We start from the raw sequence: 26656 nt of genomic DNA on the forward strand, positions 1-26656 counted from the left end.
ACTTATTGTTAAATTCAATTGGACAGTTTTTATATGTTTATCGTTCAGTTTACTGTACAGACAATGAGGGTTTAATTTTTTTTATTAAGTTATATCTCTCTAAATTTTATAATTTTGCAAAATATTTAGATCAAGTGTAACTGAAAAAGTGAAAAATATTAATTAAAATATTTAAAAAGTTCACTAAAAATAATAAAATATAAATTAAAAATTTAGAAACTGTTTTTAGAAACTCCAAAACCAAGTAAGTTTTGGATTTTAAATTTATAAAAATTATTTTTAATATATACATTCAAACAAAATCTTAAGTTTGACAAACTCTTTTAAAAAAATCTAATTATAAGATTCATTTAAAAATCCAAAACCATACGGATCATCTATTTATATTTTCACCTCAAAAGTTTTTTTTTTTTTTGGCAACAAATTGAATAAATTCCATTTTAACCCAATACTTTTATATTTAATTATATTTTCATTTCAAAATATTTTCATCGTACCTTTAAGTATAAGTATACACTAGTATATTTGTAAACTTGGTCAAATCTCTATATTCAACAAATGTTTGACACAATTTGTGAGCATCAATGCATATATGCATATATATATATATATATATATATTATAAAGTTGAACTTTAGCAAAAAAACAAATAGAAAGAAGAGAAAGACTTAGCTGCGAGTCTACTTTCCTGAAAAGAGATTGGATATAATTTGATTTTGTATAAAGTAAGATCACTAACCTTTGTGGTTAGATTATATTTACTTGCAATATATTGATCTGAACACCTTGAGGGTGGTGTTTGCTTTTTTCTTTATTGAGTCTTTTAGTTCTTTCCTACAAACAGTGCCAATTGTGAGATCTAGAATACCCAAGGTTCTAAATATCGGCTGGTACGTTTCGTACCGGCCGGTTCGTACCGGAATATGTCACCACCGAGTCGGATACTCACCGGTATACCGGTGAGAACGAATTTCGCGTCCGTAACGGCCGATTCCCGCTACGTATCGGCTTGTATCCGATACGTGAGCGTTCCAATTCCGATATAATCTGATTCGGCTGAAAAACGAGCAAAGCATATGAAAAAATAATTGAGGAAAGCAAGTCACATGGAAAAACAAATCACCTGGAGAAGCATCATATCGGACCAAACCTCAAACCCAAATCAAACCCAATCGGACCAAACTCAACTCAACTCCCCAAAGTTTTCCCTCAATCGGACCAAACTCAACTCCCCAATCAAACCCAAATCCATCTTCCAGGGGCATCGATCTTGTAAAGTGTTGCAAGGAGAAGCATCGAATTGAACCCAAACCATCACCGATTTCAAGTTCCTTCATTGAAGGTTTTTCTCTCATGCTCTGTTTACATTGGTTTCGTGCTCTGCTTTTTTTTTTTTGGGTAAGTTCGTGCTCTGCTTTTTGCTTTGGCTGAACACTTCAAATGGTTTTGCTTTTGATAGGTTTGTTTATATTATATTATGTTATATTATATTATTTTATGGTTTTGCTTCTTCAAATGGGTTTGCCGCTGTCCGGTTTGCTTTGTTTGGTTTGTTTATGTTATATTATGTTATTTTTTTTCTTCTTCAAATGGTTTGTTTATATTATATTATGTTATTCTTTTCTTTTTTTTATAGTTATTTTTTTTTATTTATATTATGGTATGGGATGATTTTGCTTGGTAAGTTGCGTTTGGTTTGTTTATAATTTATTTTTTTTTTTTTCTGGTTAGTTGTTTATAATGGTTTATAATTTGTTTGCTTGGTAAGTTGTGTTTGGTTATTTTTTTATTTATATTATGGTATGGGATGGTTTTTTTCTTGATTTTTTTAAATAACCAAACTATATACAATAAAATATTAATAATACAAATAAAAAAATTTAATAGCTTTTATTTGCTTGATGGGGGATGAGACTAGAGTCACCCTGATTATTGATTGAAACTGCATTAAAATCGATCAAAAAAATAAATAAATAAAATAAATTAGTTAATTAAGGTTAATATAAATACATATCATTTAGTTGAAAATGAGTCAAAAGTGCATTTACATATCAAAATTTTGATTAAAATATGATAAATTAAGGCTAAAAGAGTGAAAAAATACATAAAATTGAGTTTTAGAGGGATTGCTAATGATTTTTGAAATTTCACAGCCGCGACGCCCGATACCCGATACGTACCGGTCGATACTCCCGATACCGATACTCCGCGATCGATACCGTTACGTTACCCGATACCGCGATTTAGAACTATGAGAATACCCCCACGTGATTTGCTGATGAAATCTAATGAAGAGAGGAGCTAAAGAACTGAAGAGTCTGTGTGTTGTGTTGCAGAGAGATGAGGCCCCTTTTATTCAATGGGGTGCCTCCATTTTATGGATGGGGATGTGATATTTGTTTGATGAGTTTCTTGGTTTAAACTGGACTCATTGTTAAGACTTGTTTGGATTACTCCCAATAATATTTTTTAGGCCACCACATGTAATATTTTTAGTGACAAAATAGTATGTACTTATTTAGGATAGCCAAACTTGACCTTAGAAATGCTTAATTTTTTAATATAATATAATAGATTCACGTGATTCATTATTTATTTAGTTGAATAAAAAGGATCATAATAAACAATACAAAAGAGATATTAAAAGAACCAAAGATTCTCTAGAGTTTTTTTTTCCTAAAGTTTTTTAAAGTGATGTACTGTGTAGTTGAGATTTAATATTAAAAAATTAATGTGACTTGTCATTAAATCTCAACCATACAATACATCACTCTAAAAAACTTTAAAAAAAAAAAAAAAAACTCTAGCTCTATTAAAAGGACCCAAACTTTACCTTACAGTTTTTTTATTTTTATTTCAACATATATTCTAGTTATAATAGATAACACAACAAAGAAAACAAAGGCAAACTCTCGACGGATATGATAATAAATAGCAATACATACAAATATATAGATATAGATATAGATATAGATATAGATAGCCAAGCAGTTGTTCTAAGCTTGGATCATGAGAAACTCCTTATCCTTCTCCAAGTACTCCATAGCATTAGCTTCCAAGCTGATCTCCACATCAATGCTCTTCCCACCACTCTTGCCTTGATACAGATACACCATCCCATCAAACCTGTTGTTAAATCCACTCCTCACACTCTCCGGCTTCCCCCACCCGAAATCCATCTCGTAAACCTTAAACCTCGGCGAGCTCCCCACCGCCACACAGTTTCCTCCGGCATCCTTGTACTGAAATATCCTAGGGTTGCTCTCCCACTCACTGTTCCGCGCATCGATGGCTTTCGAGTCATGCATCTCTATGGCTTTCTGTATCAACCCGGCACCGAACTCCGGCGGATTCGCCACCAACAACCCTGCTGCCATGCCGGTGAATATGGCCTGAATGAGGTTTCCAAAGTAATTTTCCGGCATCGGGGGGTCCACCCTTTTCCGGCAATCAGCGAAGACTGTGAAGACAGCGATGTCCTCCGGCTTCAGCTGGCGGGCACGTGTGATGGCTTTCCACAAGTGCGATGACAGGGACTGGAATGTTGAGAAGGGTTTTGAGCCGTCGGATAAGTTGTTGTTGACTTCTGACTTGATCTGGACAATTGCTGACTCCGAGAACTTGAAGATCTTCTCTCTGAGTGGTGGGTCCGGTGTATTGGCAATGGTGGGGTCGTGGGAAGGGGGTGAGAGGTTGAGCACCACGCGCGTGTTTCGGGCCTTGGAGCGGTCCAGAAAAGGTGGGACCGAGATGGTTTGGCACCCAGTGCAGATCTCGGCCCATGACCTCATGAAGTGCCACGTGGATGACCCGTCTAGTATCGCGTGGTTGAATGCACACCCCATTGCAAGGCCGTCTCGCAACTTGGTTAGCTACATAAATTAACAATTTTCAACCGCACAATTAGTGGGCCCCCAAGGGCATTTAATTGGACGGTACTCACCATCTAAATATGGGTGCATCAAATGCTCTACCCAATGCGAAATTATACCTCTTTTGGCAAGTGTTTGGTTAAAAAATTAAAAAGTTATTAAAAAAATTAAAAAATTAATAATTTATATTAAAAAATTAAATTTTTTATTTTTTTATTTTTTACATATATTTTTATAAAAATTCATGCTAAACATACTAATTCTTTTTACATTATATTTTAGATAAAAAATCAAAAAATTATTAAAAAAATCTGTTCCTAAACTAGGCCTTATTTGATGATTTTAAGACAAATTCATATAGTCTTTCAATTTTATGTTTATTAGTTAAAATATTTTAATTTTATTTATTTATTTAAAAAAAAAATAATTTAATAAATATAAAGTAATAATTGTGTGAAATATCACTCTTAGACCATCAAATAACATGTCACACTACAAACTCGTTCATGATATAGTAAAACAGAACAAAATAGTACACTAAACCTGGAGGTCCAACTAGCCAAGAGAGGCTTCAGGCGATCTGTGGTGTCGTGGTGGGGACCTTTTTTGAGTAATTTTTTTTTTTATTTTTATAATTCGAATAGTTCATATTATAAGGTTCAATGAATAAATCTATAACAAAAGTATATATATTTTTAAAAAAATAAGTGGTTTACATAATTTTAATAATTTTTTAAAAACAATTCGAATATGATCATAGAGTTGTGAATTTTCGATTAACTTAATTTTTTATATGAATAATATACTCGATTAACCTTACGATAAAACAGTTCAAATTATTTAAAAAAAAAAAAAAAAAAAAAAGTCAAGAAACACCACCACCGGAGCACTGTAGCCTCACATGGTGCAGAGAAAAAAATATCACTGTATTTATTAATTCTTTCAGTTCATCGTGTTTTCATGTGAGGACCATCTCATCAATCTAAATCTAAATTATTAATTTTGTAAGTCGTGTTGAGCAAATCAACTATCTGAAAAATAAATTAATTGGATCATATTTTTCTAAAAAAAAAAAATAAATAAATAAAATTGATCAATAAACAAATATATGTTTAATAAAATTTATAAAATAAACTATTTAAACTATTGAAATAAAAGATTCAAAATGGACAATACAATTAGTCAAACCAACCGAAGATAATCCAATCTCTGTAGATATAAATAATCCACGACAGCATTCTATTAATTTTATATATTATTTATGCATATGTAAATGGTTACGATACAAATGGATGCTCCCAACCTATTCATTCATACATGATTGAAAGAAAAATATATAATTTGACAAACATGTTTTTACAATGTTAATGTGATCTATTATTTTATTTTATTACAAAGTATCAAATGAAATATTATTTATAAGTCCCATCATAACTGAAATTGAGAGAAAGAACTTTTCTAAATTTTAACAATCGTTAAACTTTTCCTACAAGATTTGACCATAATATAATTTCACAAAAGAAATGATAGATCGTTGCAGATAATTTTTCAAAAAAACATATTAAAGATTTGTCTTTGACAAATGTTTTCATATACATGCTCTAACACGACGAGGTGTTTTGAAAAATTGATAAAAAGTTGACTTTTTAGTTTTTTTTAATTTTTTTTGTGTTTTTGTGGGTAAGTTGTGGGAGGTGATGTGACTTAAAATTAATAAAAAATTAGAAGGTGACTTTTTACCAGCTTTCCAAAAGAGCACATTGTCTTGCTTCTAAAGCTTACATGACAATAATTAATTATTTTAAATTTCAACATACTTTTCATAGAAAGTGTAGGGATTAAAGTGCAATAATGTAGGCACTATTAAACAGACATCTTATTCATGAATAAAAGCAAGCACAATTATTTTTATTTTGTTATATATATATATATATATATATATATTAAGGATACTTATCAATTAGTCTTATTAAGGGGTTGTTTGGGATGATCTAAATAAGTGTATTTTTTGTCTTTTTACGAAAAGATGTGCAAAAAAGTAGAGAGGTGATGTGATGAAAAAAAAATAAAAAGATGGATTATTTTTGAGTTGCCAAACTTATCCTAATTAGACTTATTTATTTATAAGTTCTAATTGATAATAAAAATAAAAAAATAATAATAACTTTTTTACTTAATAAATTTATTAATAGAATTTAATAAATAATAAATTTTAAAAGTAAGATCTATTAATAATTTTAAGTCAACGGAAACAATAGGTTAGGTGGATAGAGTTAAAGGAGTTGGCAGCCTATAGGAGTACACTAGTGTTTAGGGGTTGTTTGGGATTATCTAAATAAGTATATTTTTTATCTTTTTACGAAAAGATGTGCAGAAAAATAAAGAGATGATGTAATGAAAAAAAGATAAAAAGTATGTACGTATTTACAATAGCCAAACTTGACCTTAATTGCATGGCAAAAATATGATGGTAGGAAAACAAAATTCAAGTCCAATTTATTTATTTATTTATTTATTATTATTATTATTATTATTATTATTATTGCACAAATTGTAAAAACTCATTTCATGTCTCCAAATTGTAATGTAGCTGTGTTTGAATGATGATTTTGATTTTCAACGGTGTTAAAAAAAAATAAAAATAAAAATAAAAATGAAAAAATTTGAACATCCATTCAAAACTCAAGGTAGCATTGGGTTTAAATGTGGAATCATGATTTCAATTTAAAAAAAAAATTAGAATTTCTTTGAAAATTCATAAACAAACACTCAATTAAATTCTGTTCAAAATTCAAAATTCTTTTCAAAATTTTAATTTCAAAACAAAAAAATATTTCAATTTTTTTATTTTGTCATTTAAAATTATTTTTTATTTTATATTTTTATTTTTTAGGAAAAATATTTTTATATTCTAATTTTTTTGAAAAAATATTTTGTAATTTGTGATGATTTAGATATATATGGGTGATCCAAATTTTTTTAAAATTAAAAAAAAAACTTAAATATGTAAAAAAATATTCAAAATTTTTTTAAAAAATATTTAAAATATTTAAAAAATTAAAATAAAATATTTAAAATAATAATTATATATTTAAATTAAAAAATAAAATATTTAAAATATTTATAAAAAATACAATGCACAAACATAATAAATACAACACACATTAAAAAAATATTTATAATAAAAAAATTTAACTTAGCAAATAAAATTAAGAAAATTTTTAAATATTTAAAAAAAATAAACCCAAAAATTTTTAAAATACAATTCAAAACTTAAAATACAACTCATTTTTTTTTTTTCAAAATTCAAAACTAAATAATTTTTTATCTTTTTAAAACTAATTTCAAAAACTCAACGCTCAAAACTCAAACTATTATACGGAACGTGTTTTTGATGCACATTTTATGAGCAAATCCTTGATGTGGTGAAACTATTATGGCTCCGTTTGGCAAGTGTTAAACGGGGTTTTTTTGGTTATTTTAGTCACAAAAGACAAAATAAGTTATTTTAGTCACAAAAAATAAAATATCACATCCAACCCATAATCATTACATTCTTTTCTTACAAAAAAAACCAAAAAAATCAAAAAACCAAAAAACCCTTCCCAAACCAAACTTTTTAGCCCAGGCTAAAATAGCCAAAAAAGCCAAAAAGCTAACCCACTTCCCAAACGGAGACTATGTAGATTGGAATGATAGCTGCGATAGAGTCCATTACTACATATAAGAATTTTAGAGATTAAATATTTTTATCTTTAAAAGTGAAAATTTTGTTGTAAAAGATATTTAGAGACCAATTTCTATCATTATAAAGATAGTCGTTAAAAGTCGTTTCGAAAAGTTAAAAACAAGACTTTTAGTGACAAAATTTTGAAAATACCACTAATAAATAGACTTTTAGAGACAAAATAATTTGCTCTCAAAATGGTTTATTTTTTGAAACATAAAATTTGGTTCTAAAAAAAAATAATTCATCACTAATGTTTAATTTTTGTTACTAAAAATATAATAGCGACACTTTTCACAACAAAAACATTTGCTCCCTGAAAAATAATTTTATCCCTAAATTTTGATCTCTAAAACCTTAACTGTTTGTAGTGTTAAGAAGAAATTTTTATATACGGATAGGATACATGCCATTTGATACCTTTTACAATTATGATTGACTTTGACAAGTCTACTGTTTAAAGAATAATAGTAAATATATACATATTTGTGATTAATAAAAAGTAATGTCACATTATAAATTTCTCAGTGCTAAGACATTCATGTTATGAAATATACGTCTTTATAGAACAAAACAAATCGAATAATAGATAGTTGGAAAAAGTTGTGGAAAGCATGGACTACGTAATAAATTGAAGCACATATATATAGATATATAACGTCACCTGCACGGCCAACAGCGGTCGGTGAAGCCCCTCCAAATTCAAGATTCCATTGTACGGCAGCAGCTCTTTCAACTTGCTGCTCCCCACGCTGGTGCTGTCATCCACCATTAAATCTGCCACGTGGATCTCCTCCGCAGCTGCCACCACCACCTCCACACCGTCCATGTCGTCGTCATACTCCACCCTGAATACACCATCCTCGTCTTTTACTAACTTCCCAGCCAATTGATAAAAATCCTCCAAAACAACCCCAAGCCCATCCTTCAATCTCTCCACCATGTCCTCAAAATCAGAACCACACCCTTTGTACATTAACAACTTTTGATTGTAGTAGAAACCTATGTAAGGAAGGTCAAATGTAACCAATTGACATTCTCTTCTTCCTAATGTTTTGTTGGGCTTCACATGGGTTTTGCTTACGATTTTCAACTTCGTCAGTCTCTCCTCTTCCTTGGCAACTTCAGCTGCCATAGTTGTTGATGATAATAATAATAATATAAATAAAAAATAAAAAGCTAAGAGGAGTAGACCTCAGTGAAGAGAAAACATAAGACTTGTTGTGGGTTTGGGCAATGGAGCTATGGTATAAACTTTTTATAGGAGAGGAGAGGAGAGGAGAGGAGAGGAGTGTTATCATTTTGAGACAGTTGGAGAGCATTAATGGGTTTCATAGACAGACAGGAGCAGCAGGTATGTCCCATTAATTGCACCTCTTTTGCTGCTCGTGTCCTACTACTGTACATGTAGTTTTTGAGTACCATTTCTCAAAGTGTTGTTTTAATCCAAACGGAAAGTCACCGATAAAATCAGTGATATGATGTGACGAATTTTTTTTTTTTTTTTTTTTTAAGATGTTGGGCAGGTGTAATATTTTACATTAAATTATTTATAAAAAAAAAATTAAGTTTTTTTTTTTTTTTTTAAGATTTAAAAATTATATTAAATCCCATCAAATTTGACATAATTATATTAAGATTTTTTTAAATTTTAATTTAAATAAAATTTATCTAATTTTTCAATAATATTATATCAGTTGTATGAATAAAGAAATAATATTAATTATTTAATATTAAAATATGTATAATATATTCGTATTTATTTTTGTGTTTACACGAAAATTTCATAATACACATTTTGTTTTTGAATGTGTATCATATGTCCAGTTATGACATTTGTAATATTTTATTATAACTCATTTTGTGTTATTATTTATAATTTGATTATGACACATTGTTGTATTAATTATGCTCTAGTTATAAGGGTTGAGCTTCTCTCGTATTTGGATCTCAACTATATGTTCTGTTTCGATAATCCGAACCGTTTATTTTTTAAAACTCATTGAGTAAAATATTTATACAAAAAATTCAAAACGATTGGACATAGGTAGTTATATCACTACAACAATTCGCACTTTTGGCGACTAAAATGAATTTAGTCACCAAAAGTCAGCCCTTTGGCGACTAAAATTTGTATTGGTTGGCAATGGTTCATATTTTAGCTACTAAAATTTTTTAGTAGCCGTATATTACTTATTGGCGACTAAAAATACAATTAGTAGCTAAAAAGCAACCCAATAGGCGACTAAAAAATAGTTAGTCGCTAAAAAGCGCCCAATAGGCGACAAAAATACAATTTAGTCGTTAAAAAGTTACTCAATGGGCGACCAAAAAACCACTTGGTCGGCAAAGGTTATTTTCAGTGATCAAAATGATTTCAGCAACAAAACTAAATTTTTTTGGTGGGAACACAATTTTGCCGCCTGATTTTGGTTTATGTTTAATTTTTATTTTATTTTATTTCTCTGTATGTATCGATACATACACCAAAGGAAAAACCAATCAACACATTGTTTGCTCTTACTCCCGTCGAATTGCCTATCGCTCTCCGTCGGTGCACTGTCTCATTGCCACCGTCACTCACCATTGCTCACCGTCTCATGCCCATTGATTTTGATTTAGGTATTTCTCTCTCTCTCTCTCTCTCTCTCTCTCTCTCTCTCTCTCTCTTCCTCTATTTCCCCATTTCACTATAGCTCTAGGGTTTTTTTTGTTTTCTTTTGTTTTCTTTTTTGATGTTGTAGGAGTTTCATTTCTAGGAAACGAGTAAATTGGTTGTGATTTTTGTTCTAGATTTAGGGTTTTTTTGTTTTGTATATATATATATATATATTGATGTAGAGGCTTGATCTCTCTTGGTAAATAATGAATATATTCATGGAGATTTGAAGTATTTTACCCTCAACTTAGAAACATAGTTCATTCCACAAACAACATTCAACCGATTGGTCTGTTCTCGAAACAACATTCAACATGCAAATTGCTGTCAATCTGGTTCAAGAAACAAACGAGGTATGCCCTTCTTCAACTTCCATATGCCATTAGTTTTGTAATCCAATTCGTAATTTCATTATCCTAAGGTTGCTTGATTGAGAACTCTCTTGCCTCTCTGTGTCTGAGTTTGGTTTGTCCTCATGTTGAATTGGATTCGTAGTTGTTGATTTGTACTTTTCATACATTTGTTCTTTCCCATGAATTTGTTCTTCCTGTTGCATCTTTTGCCCTCCAACTGTTTGATGCAATGCCCAAATAAAAAATTACTCATCTTCTTCTTCTACTTCTGTTGTATTCTGAAGTCACATAGTGGTTTGGGTTTTAATATTTAATAAATTTATTTCTTATTCCTCTAGACCCAAGAAAGAATATCATGAAACAAGAGAGAATAAAATTAAGAATCCAAAAACTACTGTATGGCTGCTAAAATGTGATTGTAAGCAAAGTTCTGATAATTTTCTTCCCCTTATGTCTGAAGAAAAAAAAAAGTAGATTAATATGAGAACAACTCATACACATTGACTGTGTATTTATTTGCATGTATGGCTGCTAAAAAGTGATTGTAATGCAAAGTTTTGATCATTTTCATCCACTCCTGTCTGGGGAAAAAAAAAAAGTAAATTAATATGAGAACAACTCATACACAGACAGAAATATTCTTAGGGTATGTATTGGTTTTAATAGCTTTCAGAATTGCAAAATGTCAAACTATACAATCAATGGCTTTGGCTACACCTTTCATTTCTTTACAAGATTCCAAAGTTTGTTAGTGTTTTTTGGCAGGGAAGAACCATATATTGAGATGAGATTTCAATTTTAACGTTTTAATTGAATGGATCAGACCTACATTTTTTCCACTTGGGTGGATTTTCAATAATTGTCATGAAAAGATTATATTATAAATGCAAATGTGTTGGTATCTTCTGATTATTTTCAAGTGGGTTAGATAAAACTCCAAGTGATTTTAAATATTTTAAAACCATTTGGTGAAAAATATATTTTTGAACTAATAATTTCTAATATTTTAAGACTTTTTGGTGAGGATGGCGATAGTTTGTTTGGCATTATCCCTAAGAACTGATTCTGTTTTCAATGATAAAAAAGTACTATGGTGTGGAAAAAAAATATTTTTCCTGCAATTTTGGGGGGTGAAAATTCAAAACAGCCCCCGAACCGTCGTGTGGCCGACACGAACAGCTTCCCCATGCCAAATATGACTTGTTACAACTTACGGAATGTTATTCGGACCCATATGTTGGGATTTAGAGCCAAATACGCCCAAAACTTAGTCGAAAAAGGGCGTTTCGGGGCGAAAATTGAAAACAGCCCTCGAACTGCCGTGTGGTCGACATGAACACCTTCCCCATGCCATATAGAACTTGTGACAACTGGTAGAATGTTATTCGGATCCTTAGGTTGGGATTTAGAGACGAATACGCCAAAACATAGTCGAAAAACGGCCTTTCGGGGGCGAAAAATCAAAACAGCCCCGGAACCGCTGTGTGGCCGACACGAACACCTCCCCCATGCCAAATAGGACTTCTAACAACTAACGGAATGTTATTCGGACCCGTAGGTTGGGATTTAAAGACGAATACGCCAAAACATAGTCGAAAAATGACCTTTCGAGGGCGAAAAATCAAAACAGCCTCGGAACCGCCGTGTGGGCGATGCGAACACCTTCCCCATGCCAAATAGGGCTTGTGACAACTGACAGAATGTTATTTTGACCCGTAGGCTGGGATTTAGAGACAAATACGCCAAAACTTAGTCGAAAAAAGGCATTTCGGGGGCGAAAATTTGAAACAGCCCTTGAACCGCCGTGTGGCCGACACGAACACCTCCCCCATGCCAAATAGGACTTGTGACAACTGATGGAATGTAATTCGGACCTGTAGGTTGGGATTTAGAGACGAATACGCCAAAACTTAGTCAAAAAACGGCCTTTCGAGGGCAAAAATTCAAAACAGCCCATGAACCGCCGTGTGTCCGACATGAACACCTCCCCCATGCCAAATAGGACTTGTGACAACTGACGGAATGTTATTCAGACCCGTAGGTTGGGATTTAGAGACGAATATGCCAAAACTTAGTCGAAAAACGGCTTTTCTGGGGCAAAAATTCAAAACAGCCCTTGAACCGCCGTGTGGCCGACATGAACACCTCCCCCATGCCAAATAGGACTTCTGACAACTAATGGAATGTAATTCAGACCCGCAAGTTGGGATTTAGAGACGAATACGCCAAAAACTTAGTCGAAAACGGGCGTTTCGGGGGCAAAAATTCAAAACAACCCTCGAACCTCCGTGTGGCCAACACGGGTAGCTTCCCTATGTCAAATAGGATGTGTGACAACTGGAGGAATGTTATTTGGACATATAGGTTGGAATTTAGAGCTGAATACGTCCAAAACTTAGTCGAAAAACGGCGTTTCGGGGGCAAAAATTCAAAACAGCCCCAAACCTCCGTGTGGCCAAAACGAACAGTTTTTCCATGCCAAATATGACTTGTGACAACTGACGAAATACTGGTTGGGATTTAGAGCCGAATACGCTCAAAACTTAGTCGAAAAAGGGCTTTTCGGGGGCAAAAATTCAAAACAGCCCCCGAACCTCCGGGTGGCTGACACGAACAGCTTCTCCATGTCAAATAGGACGTGAGACAATTGACGGAATGTTATTCGGACCCGTAGGTTGGGATTTAGAGCCGAATATGCCCAAAACTTAGTTGAAAAAGGGCGTTTCGGGGGCGAAACTTTAAAATTGCCCCTGCACCTCCGTGTGGCCGACACGAACAGCTTCCCCATGCCAAATACGACTTGTGACAACTGACAGAATGTTATTCGGACCCGCAGGTTAGGATTTAGAGACGAATACGCCAAAACTTTGTCGAAAATGGGCGTTTCGGGGGCAAAAATTCAAAACAGGCCCAGAACCTCCGTGTCGCTGAAACGAATAGTTTCCCCATGCCAAATATGACTTGTGACAACTAACGAAATGATATTCGGACCCGTAGGTTGGGATTTAGAGACGAATACGCCCAAAACTAAGTCGAAAAAGGCCGTTTCAGGGGCGAAAATTCAAAACAGCCCCCAAACCTCGGTGTGACCAAAACAAATAGTTTTCTCATGCCAAATATGACTTGTGACAACTGACGGAATGATATTCGGACCTGTAGGTTGGGATTTAGAGTCGAATACGCCCAAAACTTAGTAAAAAAAAGGTCGTTTTGGGGGCGAAAATTCAAAACAGCCCCCGAACCTCCGTTTGGCCGACACAGGCAGCTTCCCCATGCCAAATAGGATCTGTGACAACTAATGGAATGTTATTCGGACCTATAGGTTAGGATTTAGAGCCGAATACGTCCAAAACTTAATCGAAAAAGGGCGTTTCGGTGGCGAAAATTCAAAACAGCCCTCGAACCTCTGTGTGGCCGAAACGAACAGTTTTCCCATGCCAAATAGGACTTGTGACAACTGATGGAATGTTATTCGGACCCGTAGGTTGAGATTTAGAGACGAATACGCCCAAAACTTAGTCGAAAAAGGGCGTTTCAGCGACGAAACTTCAAAATAGCCCTTGAACCGCCGTGTGGCCGAAACGAACAGTTTCCCTATGCCAAATATGACTTGTGACAAATGACGGAATGTTATTCGGACTCGTATGTAGGGATTTAGAGCCAAATATGTTGAAAACTTAGTCAACAAAGGGCATTTCAGGGGCGAAACTTCAAAACAGCCCCCGAACCTCTGTCTGACTCTCATGAGCAGCTTCCCCATTACAAATAAGACTTGTGACAACTTACGGAATGTATTGGAGATGTCTAGTAATGGAAAATTATGGGAAAAATATTCAGAAACCAATATTAACTCAGTTTACGCCTTGTTTTAAACTTGCTAATTTTTTAAACGTACACACGTGTGTTATTATTTTTATCACATGTTCTAATATCCTTTCTGAAATGGCACTGACAGACATTAACAAGCATCAATGGTTTTATATCCAATCTAATGATTCAAGTGCCTTTTGCAAACAAATAATGAGAAAGTTGGTAAAAAGAATACTTTCTATTCACATTGGGCTTTGATATTGGTTTAGCCACAGAATTTGGATACATGTTGCATACAAATAGAAGATTGTTACATTAGCTTTATGTTACTAATGAAAGATTTAGTAATGATTGTTCTGCATTTAACAATGTTCCTTATAACAAAAGACTTTAGAAAGACTATACAATGACTGTGTAGACGTGCCCGAGGACTCCCGAGCTCCGCGCGCGATGGCGCGGAATTCGTTTGCTCTCTAGCTACTACAGTTCGGACTCAAATGTCACGGTTCTGAAACTAATCTCACAATGTACGATGTAAGATCGATAAATCACCAAAGAGTCCAAATCCGGCAAATCGTTTTAGAAAATTGATTTTTAATAAAGAAGTGCCAAACATAGACTGTTTTGTCAGATATAGAGTAGCCACCTAAATATTTTATTTGGGGGATTTAGGAAACCCTGACTCGTGCCTAAGACCACGTGTTCGTCATTACCAAAGTTGCATCGGCTTGGGAACTTGGGTACGAGAGGGGAAGGTCATGCAATGAGCACCCCCGCTCGCCCGATCAAAGATCGGCCTGTACTAAGCATAATATTTTGTTTTTGAAAACACGTGTGCTCTTATTTCAGTTAATTAGCTAGAATTACTATGTGATGCGCACAACATACAAGTATAGACTAGATTGCCTAATTTGGAACAAAACATTGCATATTTGTTTGAAAGTGGTTCGGAGTTTGCTACTCGCAAGTAGGCTAAAACGATGATTTTGATGAATTGTTCCAATTCAAGTAATCCGACACTCACCCACAGGCATTCAGGCAGTTATATCAAGTAAGCAGTTAGCCTCATGGCAAGCATGTTTTCATGGCAGTCAATAACATACATGCAGTATGCTAAAGCGTAAGCACTCACAGTGTACTCCGAGCCAAAACAGAGAACTAGTTAGAAATCATGCATGATCCTAGTTCATGTTTGGATGGCTAATGCAACACATGCAAAAATGCAGCTAAGATAGGCTTGGCTATCTAGAATGTCATGTGAAATGCAACTCGATAACATGCTGTTTGAACACGTATTCAAGTAAGTGTATTGAAAATACAATGCTGGTTTGTATGATGTGCCGAGCCCGGTGCATGCAAAACAGATGAATGGATGCACACATGCAAGCATAAGGTATGCTAAACAAAATATTCCCTAAAACTAACCATCGTAAGCGGTTAAGTAAAAAGGAGAAAGAAATGGGGATTTGAAGACATGCATCACACACACGCACGCTTATTACAACAGTGTGCCCTCTCGAGGGAGGGATCGAATAGGAAGCTAACTAGCTAATCTAAGCTAATTAAACTAATCATTACATAACGAATAAGCTAATTAACTAATCCTAGTTAACTAACTATTACAAAACAGTTAAGCAGCTGAACGCATTAACTACTTAAGTTACATGACCAAAGCGTAAACTAACTAAATAATTTAGTTAAGTAAAGCAGTAAACAGAGGTGCCCTTAGAGGGAAGAATGCATGCATGCCCGGTCACCTCGTTCGGAAATCCGTCGCGATGCCCCAACTTACCTCTGTTTTCATTTGTTCTCAGGACACTGCACTAAGCTCTAGAAAGCTGAAACTTCACCTTGGGAGTCCTGTGGGAGGGTGACCGACCACTTTTGGTCTCTTCAACCACCTGCCGACCACTTTCTTTGTTGAAAGCTAGAAAAAGTGGTCGGCTAGCTAGTTTTTCTGGCTGGCCGACCAGTTGTTGCTGCTGAATTCTAGTTTGTTGCAACAGAGAGCAAGAAAGGGCATGGCAATATATTTGCAAGATATGTGTGCACAACCACCCTCCTTATCATGTAATGAACTCAAGGGAGTGTAGTTATCGACCCTCAGGCCACCAATCAAGCATCTCGATGCATGATGGCCGAGAAGCCAAATTGCACAATTCAATGTGGAAATGAATGCACACATAAACACATAAGGCCTAGAACTCTATCATGTATGATCAAGAGCGTCGGCGACCAGGAATTAAGGCACGTTTCATCACTTTAAGTATGAAACGTCCCTCATTTCCCGTGTTTGTACTAACACCTATTCCAAACACAATGCAACAAATAACATAGCATACACAATGCAAACAACAACATGGCAAACATGTAATGCAACTTAAGCATGCAAACATGCAAGGGACAAGTGTGCAACACATGCAATTAGCATACTAGCATACACAATGCTATGAACTACATGGCATACATAATGCACATGACAACTAGCATACACAATGCAAATGGTAACTAGCATACACAATGCAATGAACATGGCATACACAATGTTAAATTAATCATGCAAACAACATGGCATACTCAATGCTATGAACTACATGGCATACACAATGCACAATGGACTTAAACCAAAATGGATGGGCCGCAGCCATGCCCAAATTAGTGGCCATAATGATGAAACAAAGGCACAAAAAGGGAAGGCAAGCATGCACAATGCCATGGCCCATCAATAAGGCCTAAGAGCATAACTCTCAAGAGTGCTCAAAGAGTGACAAAAGTGGAAGTGTAACAACACTAAGTGCACTGAAATTAAGTAAGAAATGATGCCAAATCATTCAAACAAAACAAGTAAGGCATGCAAGAGTCCTTGAGGCATGAGGCTAGTAAAGAGGACTACAAAGGGAGCATGCAATACATGGCACATATGCATGAACCAACCATGGACAGAGCTGAAATAGGTCAAAACAATGACCAAAACATGCTAAGATGGAGGCTCAAAGGCCTAGGTAAGATGGTATACATGTTAGGCTTCAAGTAAGGCAACAATGCACAACACTTAAAGGCATTCAAAGCATGAAAGAAGTGGGGATATAAGCATGCTATAAGCTCTAAAATGAAGTATTAAATGATGCCAAATCATCTAAATCGCTCGAAGATAGCATGCATGAGGCAACAAAACACAAAGCTAGTAAGGCCAATTGCACTATAGCTATACAAAGCATGAAGGATATGGCAAAGGCAACTCAAAACAATCCTAGAACATGTCAAAATGACACTAAAACATGCATGGAAGGAAGCCAAAACAAGCTAGCATGAGGGGCATAAGGCATGATGAATGCAAGGCAAATAAGGTAGATTACACTACACCTATTAAGACCTAGCATGGAATGGCTTAAGCAACAAAAATCAGAGTTATATCATAGAAAAATAACCCCAAATAAGCACTGAAATGATGGCTCGCAAGCTAAGGCATGAAGGCATACGCAATGGTTCATGTTAAGACATAAAGGGGCCAACCCTCCAACGCATTGAATGGATGAAAAATACAAGTGCATGAGCATAAAACATGGACTGAAATCACATAATAAATGATTCTAAAACATTCAAATAGTCCAAGTAAAGCATGCTAATGGACTTGATGCGCAAAGCTAACAAGCTAGATTGAACTATGGCTATACAACGCAAGTCATGCGTGGCCAAAACAACCAAAATCAGAGCTAAAGCATGTTAAAACATGGGCAAAATCTTCTTAGAGTTAAGCCAAAAGCATGCTAGAATGACATGTTAAAACATGATGCATGTTAGGCTATTTCATGGAAATGCACTACAAGTGCATGGAACATGCAAGGGCCAACCAAACCAAACCAAACCAAAACAGAGTCATGACATGGCAAAACATCACCAAAAATATGCTGAAATGGAAACAAAACAACCTAGAATGACATGCTACTTCATGAAGCATACAAAGCTAGTGTGTGTGATTTACACTACAAGTGTATAAACCATGCATGGAGTGACCAATCCATGCAAAAATAGTGGTGAGCCTCAGCAAAATAACCACAAATACAAGCTAAGATATGGTCAACATAAGCTCAACAAAGATGCTCAAACATGAGGCATATGAAGCAAGTAAACAAGACACAAGGAGAGGGGATGACCCTCTCCTATTTAAGACTCCAAAACCACCTTTCTACCACTGAAAATCCTCTGGATTTTAGTGGTAGAAAGGTCATGCAAAGGCTACAACAAGAGCCTAAAGGGATGGCTCAAAACAAGGCCTAACAAGGCCTAAGAGAGGGTATATCACCCCCAACAAAAAAGTGACATTAAACAAACTTTTCAACCATGCAAAAAAAAGAACTTTCTCCAGTTAAGAGCTAAGCTTAAAACAATATGCAAAATAGGCCAAAAGCTTAAGCAAAAATGGGGGATTTAAGGGTTAAGAACTCACCCTTGAAGACCACATTTACAACTGCAACTCCAGCACACTTTTTGAACCAAAACCAGTCCAAGAACCTCAAAAACAACCTCAAGAAGCCTCAGCAGCACAAGCAAGGTGTTTGAGTGTGTGTTTGTGTACAAAAGTGAGACAAAATAACACTTTTTAAGGCACAAAATGGGAACAAACAAGGAAGAATAGATACAAGTGTATATCTATCTCTCAAGCCTCAAATTTCTGAACCTAGAGGAAGGAGGAGGAGCCTCTCTCTTATAGAAACAAAAGGCAAAGCTTCTCCAAGAAGCTAAGGCTCAAACCAATCCCTCCATACACATGTATGGAGGACAACTCTAATGCCCTCCAACTATGCCAGCTGGAGGAAAATATCTCCAAAAAGGTGCCAAAAAGCAACCGACCACTTAAAGTGGTCGGTCAGCTACAAAAAGTGGTCGGCCGACCACTTTAAATGGTCTCCCAAAATGAAACTGGTTGGCCATGGTCGGAGAGAGTCCAGAGTATGAAAACAAGAAAATGGTGTGGTGGCCGACCACTTTTGATGGTCCAAAGACCAGGGAGACCAGTTGTCAGACCAGAAAACTGGCTGGCAGGAGGAAAAGTGGTCTCCAAGGAGAAATACTGGTCTCCCACCCTTGTACCACCTTCCAAACAAGGAAAACAATGTTTGTACAAAAAAAAAACCAAAACGGATGCAAGACGAAAGTTCGGGAGGCAAAACGCGCAGCCGGGAGCCTAAAAAACTAGCTGACAAGCACCAAAAGTGGTATAGGACCACAAAATTGATCTCCCGGACCACATTGTTCCTCTAGGCAGAGGCAACAAGGTGTGGTTCAAAAACCACGCCAAACGAAAAACGTTAAGCGGTCCCAAAACAAGGCGCGCGACCGAAGACTCCAAAAACTGAAAACTAGCCTCCAAACGGGAAAAGTGGCCTACGACCACAAAAAGTGGTCTACGACCACAAAGAGATGGTCTACCAGGCCTCTCCCTTCCTCCGGGAATAGAAAACAAGATTCGGTCCACAAACCGAGCCAAAGCACAAAGAGTTCAGAGGCCCGGAAGCAAGGCTCTCAGCCAAAACTCCGGAAACTCGAAATGAGCACAACATGCGCAATCACTAAGCGCTCAATCGATGATGTTTGAGTCTTAAGGTCGGTCAAAATGGGGTGTCTACAGACTGATAATTGATTCATCATGGAAGGTTGCTTGTCACTTATTTTTATTTGTCACTTGTTCCCAAATTCATTCATAAAGTTGGGCATTTTTTGGTCCAATTCTAATGTTTTTTTTTTGTTTTTTGTAGATGACTTCGTTGCGTGGACTTGCAGAGATATTTTGGTGTATGGAGAAGAAATTGTACTTTTGTATAGAAGTAATATAATACTTTTGTCATCTCTGGCTTTTGTGCAGTTAACTATTCCTGATACAGAAAACTTTTGGTAGCGAACAGATAATTATTGGCATGGTAGATAGATTACCTTTTGATGCCGTACAGATATATGATTTTTTGTCGTGATACATATATGTATTTTTGGCTTGGTACATACATCACCTTTTGTCGTGGTACAGATTACGATGGTAATTTGTACCATGCCAAATGGTCATTTCACATGGTATAGTAAATGTAATTTTTGTATATGGAGGGTTTTACTTTTTGTATGATTGTATATGTTGTATGGAATTATTATTTTAGTTTGGACAATAGTTCGTTTGTATGTACTTGGGCAGTTAAAGTAATTTATTTTTTGTATACGGATGTAGATTGTGGAATGATTGATAGTTTATGTATCATTTTATTTATATACGTATTACAGGTTGTATGGAATACAGACAAGTTATGGACACATTATAATATTTGTAATAAAACATAATATCAGGTTTTTGCTGACTAAATGTTTTGTAGCCAATAAAAAGGGAGGGGGGGAAAAAAACAAACATTTGGCTACTAAAAGTTTTGTAGCTAAAAGAAAATCAAACATTTGGCTACTAAATTTTTTGTAGGCAAAAGAAAAACACCCATTTGGCTACTAAATCTTTTGTAGCCAAATGAAAATCAAACCTTTGGCTACTAAAAGTTTTGTATCCAAAAGAAAACACTACAGGAAAAAACACTTTTCGTGACCAACATTTCTGGTCGCAGAAAGGTCAAATCTGGTCGCTAATAGTTTTTAGCGACCAAAAAAAGTTGGTCGCAATTTGGTCGCCAAAAGTCCGTCACAGAAGGTTTTTGGAGACCAAAAGTGAAGTTGGTTGCGGAAAATCATCATTTGCGACAACATTCTTTGGTCGCGGAAGGGGCTTGAATTTGTCAAAATTGATCCTATTGCGACTAAGAATTTAGTCGCTAAAAGTTAGCTTTTAGCGACCATCTATTTTGGTCGCTGAAAGATAACCATTTGCGACGAAAATATTGGTCGCAGAAAGTGGACTTTTGGCTACCAGCATAATTCTAGTCGCAAAAAATTGAGCATTGGCGACGAAGTTCTTGGTCGCGAAAAGTGGACTTTTGGCGACCAGAATAATTCTAGTCGCAGAAATTGAATATTGGCGACGAAGATGTTAGTCGCGAAAAGTTTTGGCGACCAGAATGTTGTTGGTCACAGAAAGGGCAATTCCTAGAACTTTATTGCGACTAAAAACATATTGGTCGCAAAAAGACTTTTAATTTCAAAATTGATTCTTTTAAATATAATGCTAAATTTTTTGTAATACCTATAATACATTTGCAATTAATACATAATTCATGTCCATCCAATCAATTTTAATATACCAATCCAATCTAAAAAAAAAAAATCAATTATAAAGTCAAAATAATAATTAATATATTTACAACCACCTGTCAATATCAACACATTACATGCCCAAAATAACCATCCATCCTTACAATAAATTCACCACATCAAAAATCAAAAAAACCATCAATTATAAAGTCAAAATAGTAATTAATATATTTACAACCACCTGTCAATATCAACACATTACACGCCCAAAATAACCATCCATCCTTACAACAAATTCACCACATCAAAAAATATTTAACAAAACATCAAAGATTTCAAATGCATGTCATATTTGTCCGATGCGAAGTATCTCAAAAACTCCACATATGTATATGCACAACTTAGAATTAATGCATCGGCAAACTCAGATCCATAAACATGCATGACTACGCCTCTAGCTAGCTAGCTAGCTACCTGCAATAAAAAAAATAAAAAAATAAAAAAAAAAAAATTGAAGAAAGCGTTGTTAATAATAATATATTTGTTTACATTTCTAAATAAAAAAAAAACCACAACACCACCACATTATTACCATCCTTACAGTTCGTGTATTATCTCCTCCATCACTAGTTCAACCCCTAACTATGTAAATAGAATTATTATCCATGTATAGATTGTATGTAGAATATTCTGTTAAGTCAACATTGTGGGGACAACTGTAATATGAATCAAAATATTATGAAAACATAGTGTAATTTTGCCAAACATTGAGAGTAAATTATAATTTCTCAAATTTTCAGGAGAGATACAATGTATTTATTTATTTGTGTGTGGACATTCAGGATTCTCAGCCATGTTTTTCCCCAGAACAAGCTTCAATAGTTGGTGAGAAACCAACAGAGAAAAAAAAAACAAACAACCAGCAATCCAAAGCAACACAAACCAATTAACTAATATTAGAAAAACACACCATCATCTGCAAACACCACCTACTCCTTTATACACATAGTACCTCTTAACTTTACCTTTACATAAAGTAGCCTTTAACAAGATAAAGCCTCTTAAACCAAACAAGCTAACAAAACAGTCATAGAAATGTAACTATGTACCTAAATCCAATAATTTAATACCAAGTCATGTACTGAAAATAAGGCACCTCAACCTATGTCCCCCAACCATCCAACTATGTACCTAAATCCGAATGAAATTAACCTATGAAACCAATCAAATCAATATTAGACCATCATATGAATGGATGCCAACACGACAGTCATAGATCAATTGTCAAAATCAGATCTATGAGCTGATAAATTGAAGCAAATCCCAGAAGTATTCACAAACCATCAAAAGCAATAGTACTTACTCATCAAAAGAGTCGTATCCACTACCATTGCCCTGCATTTGTCTCATAAAGTGTTCAAACTGCTCAAAGCGTCCTTCATATGATTGAATTATCCCTTTCAGTGATGCTACCTCTTCTTTAAGGCCCTTAACCTCTTCATCACGTGCTTGTGATCTAGTTGTGGAATTAAATGCAGAAGACGGCTTTGGACCAACCCCGAAACCTCTCAAATACCCTGAACGCTTCCCAAGGACTTGAACAGTAATTTCCTCCTGTGTTAGCGGGGTTGCTCCAGGCTGTGAAGATTCCTCACAAAGTTGGTCCATTTTTTCCTGTTTGTGTTAAAAAAAGAAAAGAAAAGAAAAAAAAAAAGGATCAACAGTTATCCTATTTTACAAGTACACTAACTAGTTAAGCATTATATAGGACTATGAATAACAAATATAATGAAGGTATACTTACATATAACTCCGCACAAATTGGTTCAATCCAATCTTTTTTTTTTTTTTACTCCAATGTGAGGTCTTGAAAAAATCTACAATGTGAGGCTCCTTTCCAGTTTCAATTCCCTACATGAAACATATAAAATGCAAGCTTAGTAATATTGTTAATAAAAAAATTGCAACATTAACTATAAGTTTTAAAACAAAAAATAGGTTACCTCAATTGAGATTGCTGCTGAAAATGACCTTGAACCCATGGTGTGATTATAGGGTAACTTTTTCCTGTTGGCTATATTTCTTGTTGACCGTTTCTACAATGCAATAGAAATATTAACTTAAAAATCAATATCCAAGCATGGTTCCTATATCTTTCCCTCCATCTATGCAATTTCCTTACTCTGTCTCATATATAATTGTATATTATTTGAATTTCAAAGAAACTTGGGACCTTTGAGTTATTCATTGTAGTGCAATTAAAAGAAACATCCATGACTATTAAGTTAATTGCCTTGTGTGTGTCACCAAGAAACACTTCATCAATCATGTATCTCCAATCTTCTTCGCTCACCCCAACAAATGGTTTACTATAAGGATCTGTACCTTCTTTCACCAACTCTTTGTAATGTTCATGCATATGATATCGCCAGTCTTTGAACAAATGTGTGGCCTTTGTGTCAATGATTTCTTGTGGAAGTGGACTCTCATCATATCCTTCAATCTCAAACTTATCCTGTCCCAATTAAACATAAAATGAAAATTAAACATCTTATATATTAATTACTTCAATCTCAAGAACTATAAAAATTAAATTACCCGCAAGGATTGTACAATAGCTGCTCGAATGACTGGTGGAACGTCCTCCCAATTTTTTGTTCCTTGCAATGGGGCTTGCAATTGAATTTGTGACCCCAATTCGTTAGCAACCTTGGTGGCATTAAGCCCCACAAATGTCCTCCTCTCAATAGAAACTCCAACAAAAAGCTTCTTCCCACCATGTTGGCTGATGAGTCTACTACTGTTCTTACCCCTAGTTGGACCTCGTACTCGCTTTACAGATGGACCTATATTATAAACACAAAATGAAACACTATTATAGGCTGCTGCTAAATAGGTTGCTGTTGCTGTACATCAAATGAAATATATTAGAGAAATTTTCTTTTAACAATTATCTAATAAAATAGTCTTATTGTCGAATCATGTAAAAATATATTCTTATAAATTTTGTCATGCTAAAACCCTACTCTGACTAAATTGTAGTTCACTATGTGAATTTTTTCCCCTCCCAAGGAAGCAGAAAGATTTAGCTTCTTAACTTCTTTAACTAACTGCAGCAACCTCCAGGAACTGGACATAGGCCTTAACAGGTTCAAAGGTGAATTACCAACTTTGATTGCTAATTTTTCAACTACTCTTCAACAGCTGATTGCAGGAGCAAACCAAATATCAGGAACCATCCCTGAAGGAATAAAGAATTTAATTGTCCTGACATGGTTGGTAATCTCCATGAACTCAATCACAGGAGAAATTCCAGTGGGTATTGGCAAACTCGAAAGATTGGAGGATCTTCGCCAGTTTGATAATAGAATTTCAGGGGAAATTCCAGCCGATCTTGGAAACACAACACAGTTGGGTCAATTGTATTTGCACACAAATAATTGAGTGGCAACATTCCTCCTAGTTTGGGAAATTGTCGACTAAAGACTTGGAAGAAGCTCTCCAACCACGATACCTGTGGATGAAAAGTTCAAAAAGTTCTCTTATGCAGAGCTTCTCCAAGCAACTAATAAATTATCGTCCACCTAATTGATTGGCGAGGAACATTATGGTTCTGTCTATAAAGGGGTTTTGGGCAGCGATGGATTGACTGTGGCTGTGAAGGTGCTCAACCTTACAGAGAAAGGAGCTGCCAAGAGTTTTGTGGAAGAATGCAATGCTTTGAGAGGTATCCGACATCGGAACCTCATCAAGATAATCACTACTTGCTCGAGCATCGATTCCAAAGGCGATGATTTCAAGGCGATAGTTTTCGAGTTCATGCCCAATGGAAGCCTCGAGGAGTGGCTACACCAAAGTGAAGATGAGCAAGACCACCAAAGAAGTTTAAGTCTTACTCAGAGACTAAGAACAGCGATGGAGGTAGCATCTGCACTACAGTATCTTCACCATCACTGCCAAGCAGCACTTATTCATGGTGATCTGAAGCCGAGTAATATTCTGATGGATCATGACATGACTGCACGCATGGGTGATTTTGGAGTAGCACATCTATTATCTGATCATAGCCTACCCATCATAGCCTACCCACTAGTTCTCAAAATAAAATCAGTTCAATTGGGATAAAAGGAAATGTTGGCAATGTTGCTCCAGGTAACTAAGTGCATCTTTCTCCAGCCCATATATTTATTGGGGATGCTAATAAATTCATCTTTCATGTTGGAGATGAAATATCAAGATCATTCCTAGTTTTTGAAGCCTAAAATCTTTGGGCAATTAACATGATTTGTTATGATTCTTTGCCACAGAGTATGGTATGGGCAGCAAGGCATCCATGCAGGGAGATGTATGGTATGAAATATCAAGCTCGGTTTTATTCTTTGGTTTTAAACCATGGGTTAACATGTCACTCATAATTGAGCTGAGTGTTGGGCCTACAAAAAAATTTGACATACAAAGACATTATAATAAATTACTTTATATAAATACATATATAGAATAGAAAAATAAGAAAACTGGCATGTGATTAGAGAAGCGCAATTTCGATGGCCTAAAGTTGTTATTGCCTCCCAAAGCGAAGGTATTGACAGTCAATCAACAGTTCCAAGATTCAACTCAAATCATTGCCAGGCCTTGTAACATTCGCACACACTAGATAGAAGGTATGTAAAACCCTTTATGATAGAAGTTACCCAAAACAATACATGAAATTATGTAGGAAAATTAAAGACGAGAGAGGAAAAGATCTGTGCGTTTCCTGGTGTGGAAAACGTGAGAGAGATCTCATTGCCTTATATAGACAATCAAATATCTATTCATGAAAAAACACCCCTCTTGGTTAAGGTATGTTTCTCATTAGATAAAACTCTTGGCCAAAGAACTGATACCCAATAACGGTTAAGAAAACAAATAATAAATAAAAAAATAAAAACAAAAACAATTTAAAAATTGTAGCCACGCTACAATGCGGGACAAGCACATATACTAAAAATACACAACTAAGTGGAAGTTTTGAAACTTTCTATTCACGTTCCAACAGGGCCAACAATCAACAAGGCCTAAT

At 35.1% G+C, this 26656-nt stretch overlaps 1 protein-coding gene and 1 pseudogene across 1 annotated transcript; one reads left to right on the forward strand and one right to left on the reverse strand.

Moving 5' to 3' along the window:
* Positions 1 to 2828: 2828 nt before the first annotated feature.
* Positions 2829 to 8987, reverse strand: LOC114262602 (BAHD acyltransferase DCR). The gene is made up of 2 exons (XM_028202956.2): positions 8264 to 8987; positions 2829 to 3872 (listed from the first exon to the last, which is right to left on the reverse strand). The coding sequence occupies exons 1-2, from the start codon at positions 8732 to 8734 to the stop codon at positions 2997 to 2999; spliced, it is 1347 nt and encodes a 448-aa protein (XP_028058757.1). The 5' UTR covers positions 8735 to 8987; the 3' UTR covers positions 2829 to 2996.
* A 15895-nt stretch (positions 8988 to 24882) lies between these two features.
* On the forward strand, positions 24883 to 25719 carry LOC114304119 (putative LRR receptor-like serine/threonine-protein kinase At3g47570 pseudogene; annotated as a pseudogene).
* Positions 25720 to 26656: the final 937 nt, after the last annotated feature.

The sequence above is a fragment of the Camellia sinensis genome, chromosome 1 (assembly GCF_055761805.1).
Source record: "Camellia sinensis isolate YWXY chromosome 1, ASM5576180v1, whole genome shotgun sequence".
NCBI lineage: Eukaryota > Viridiplantae > Streptophyta > Magnoliopsida > Ericales > Theaceae > Camellia > Camellia sinensis.

Excerpts from the sequence above, each read along its gene's own strand:
- LOC114262602 (XM_028202956.2), bottom strand. The coding sequence starts at position 8,734 with ATGGCAGCTGAAGTTGCCAAGGAAGAGGAGAGACTGACGAAGTTGAAA. Across the intron at positions 3,873-8,263 it reads GACCGCTGTTGGCCGTGCAG|CTAACCAAGTTGCGAGACGG; the intron begins GTGACGTTATAT and ends TAATTTATGTAG.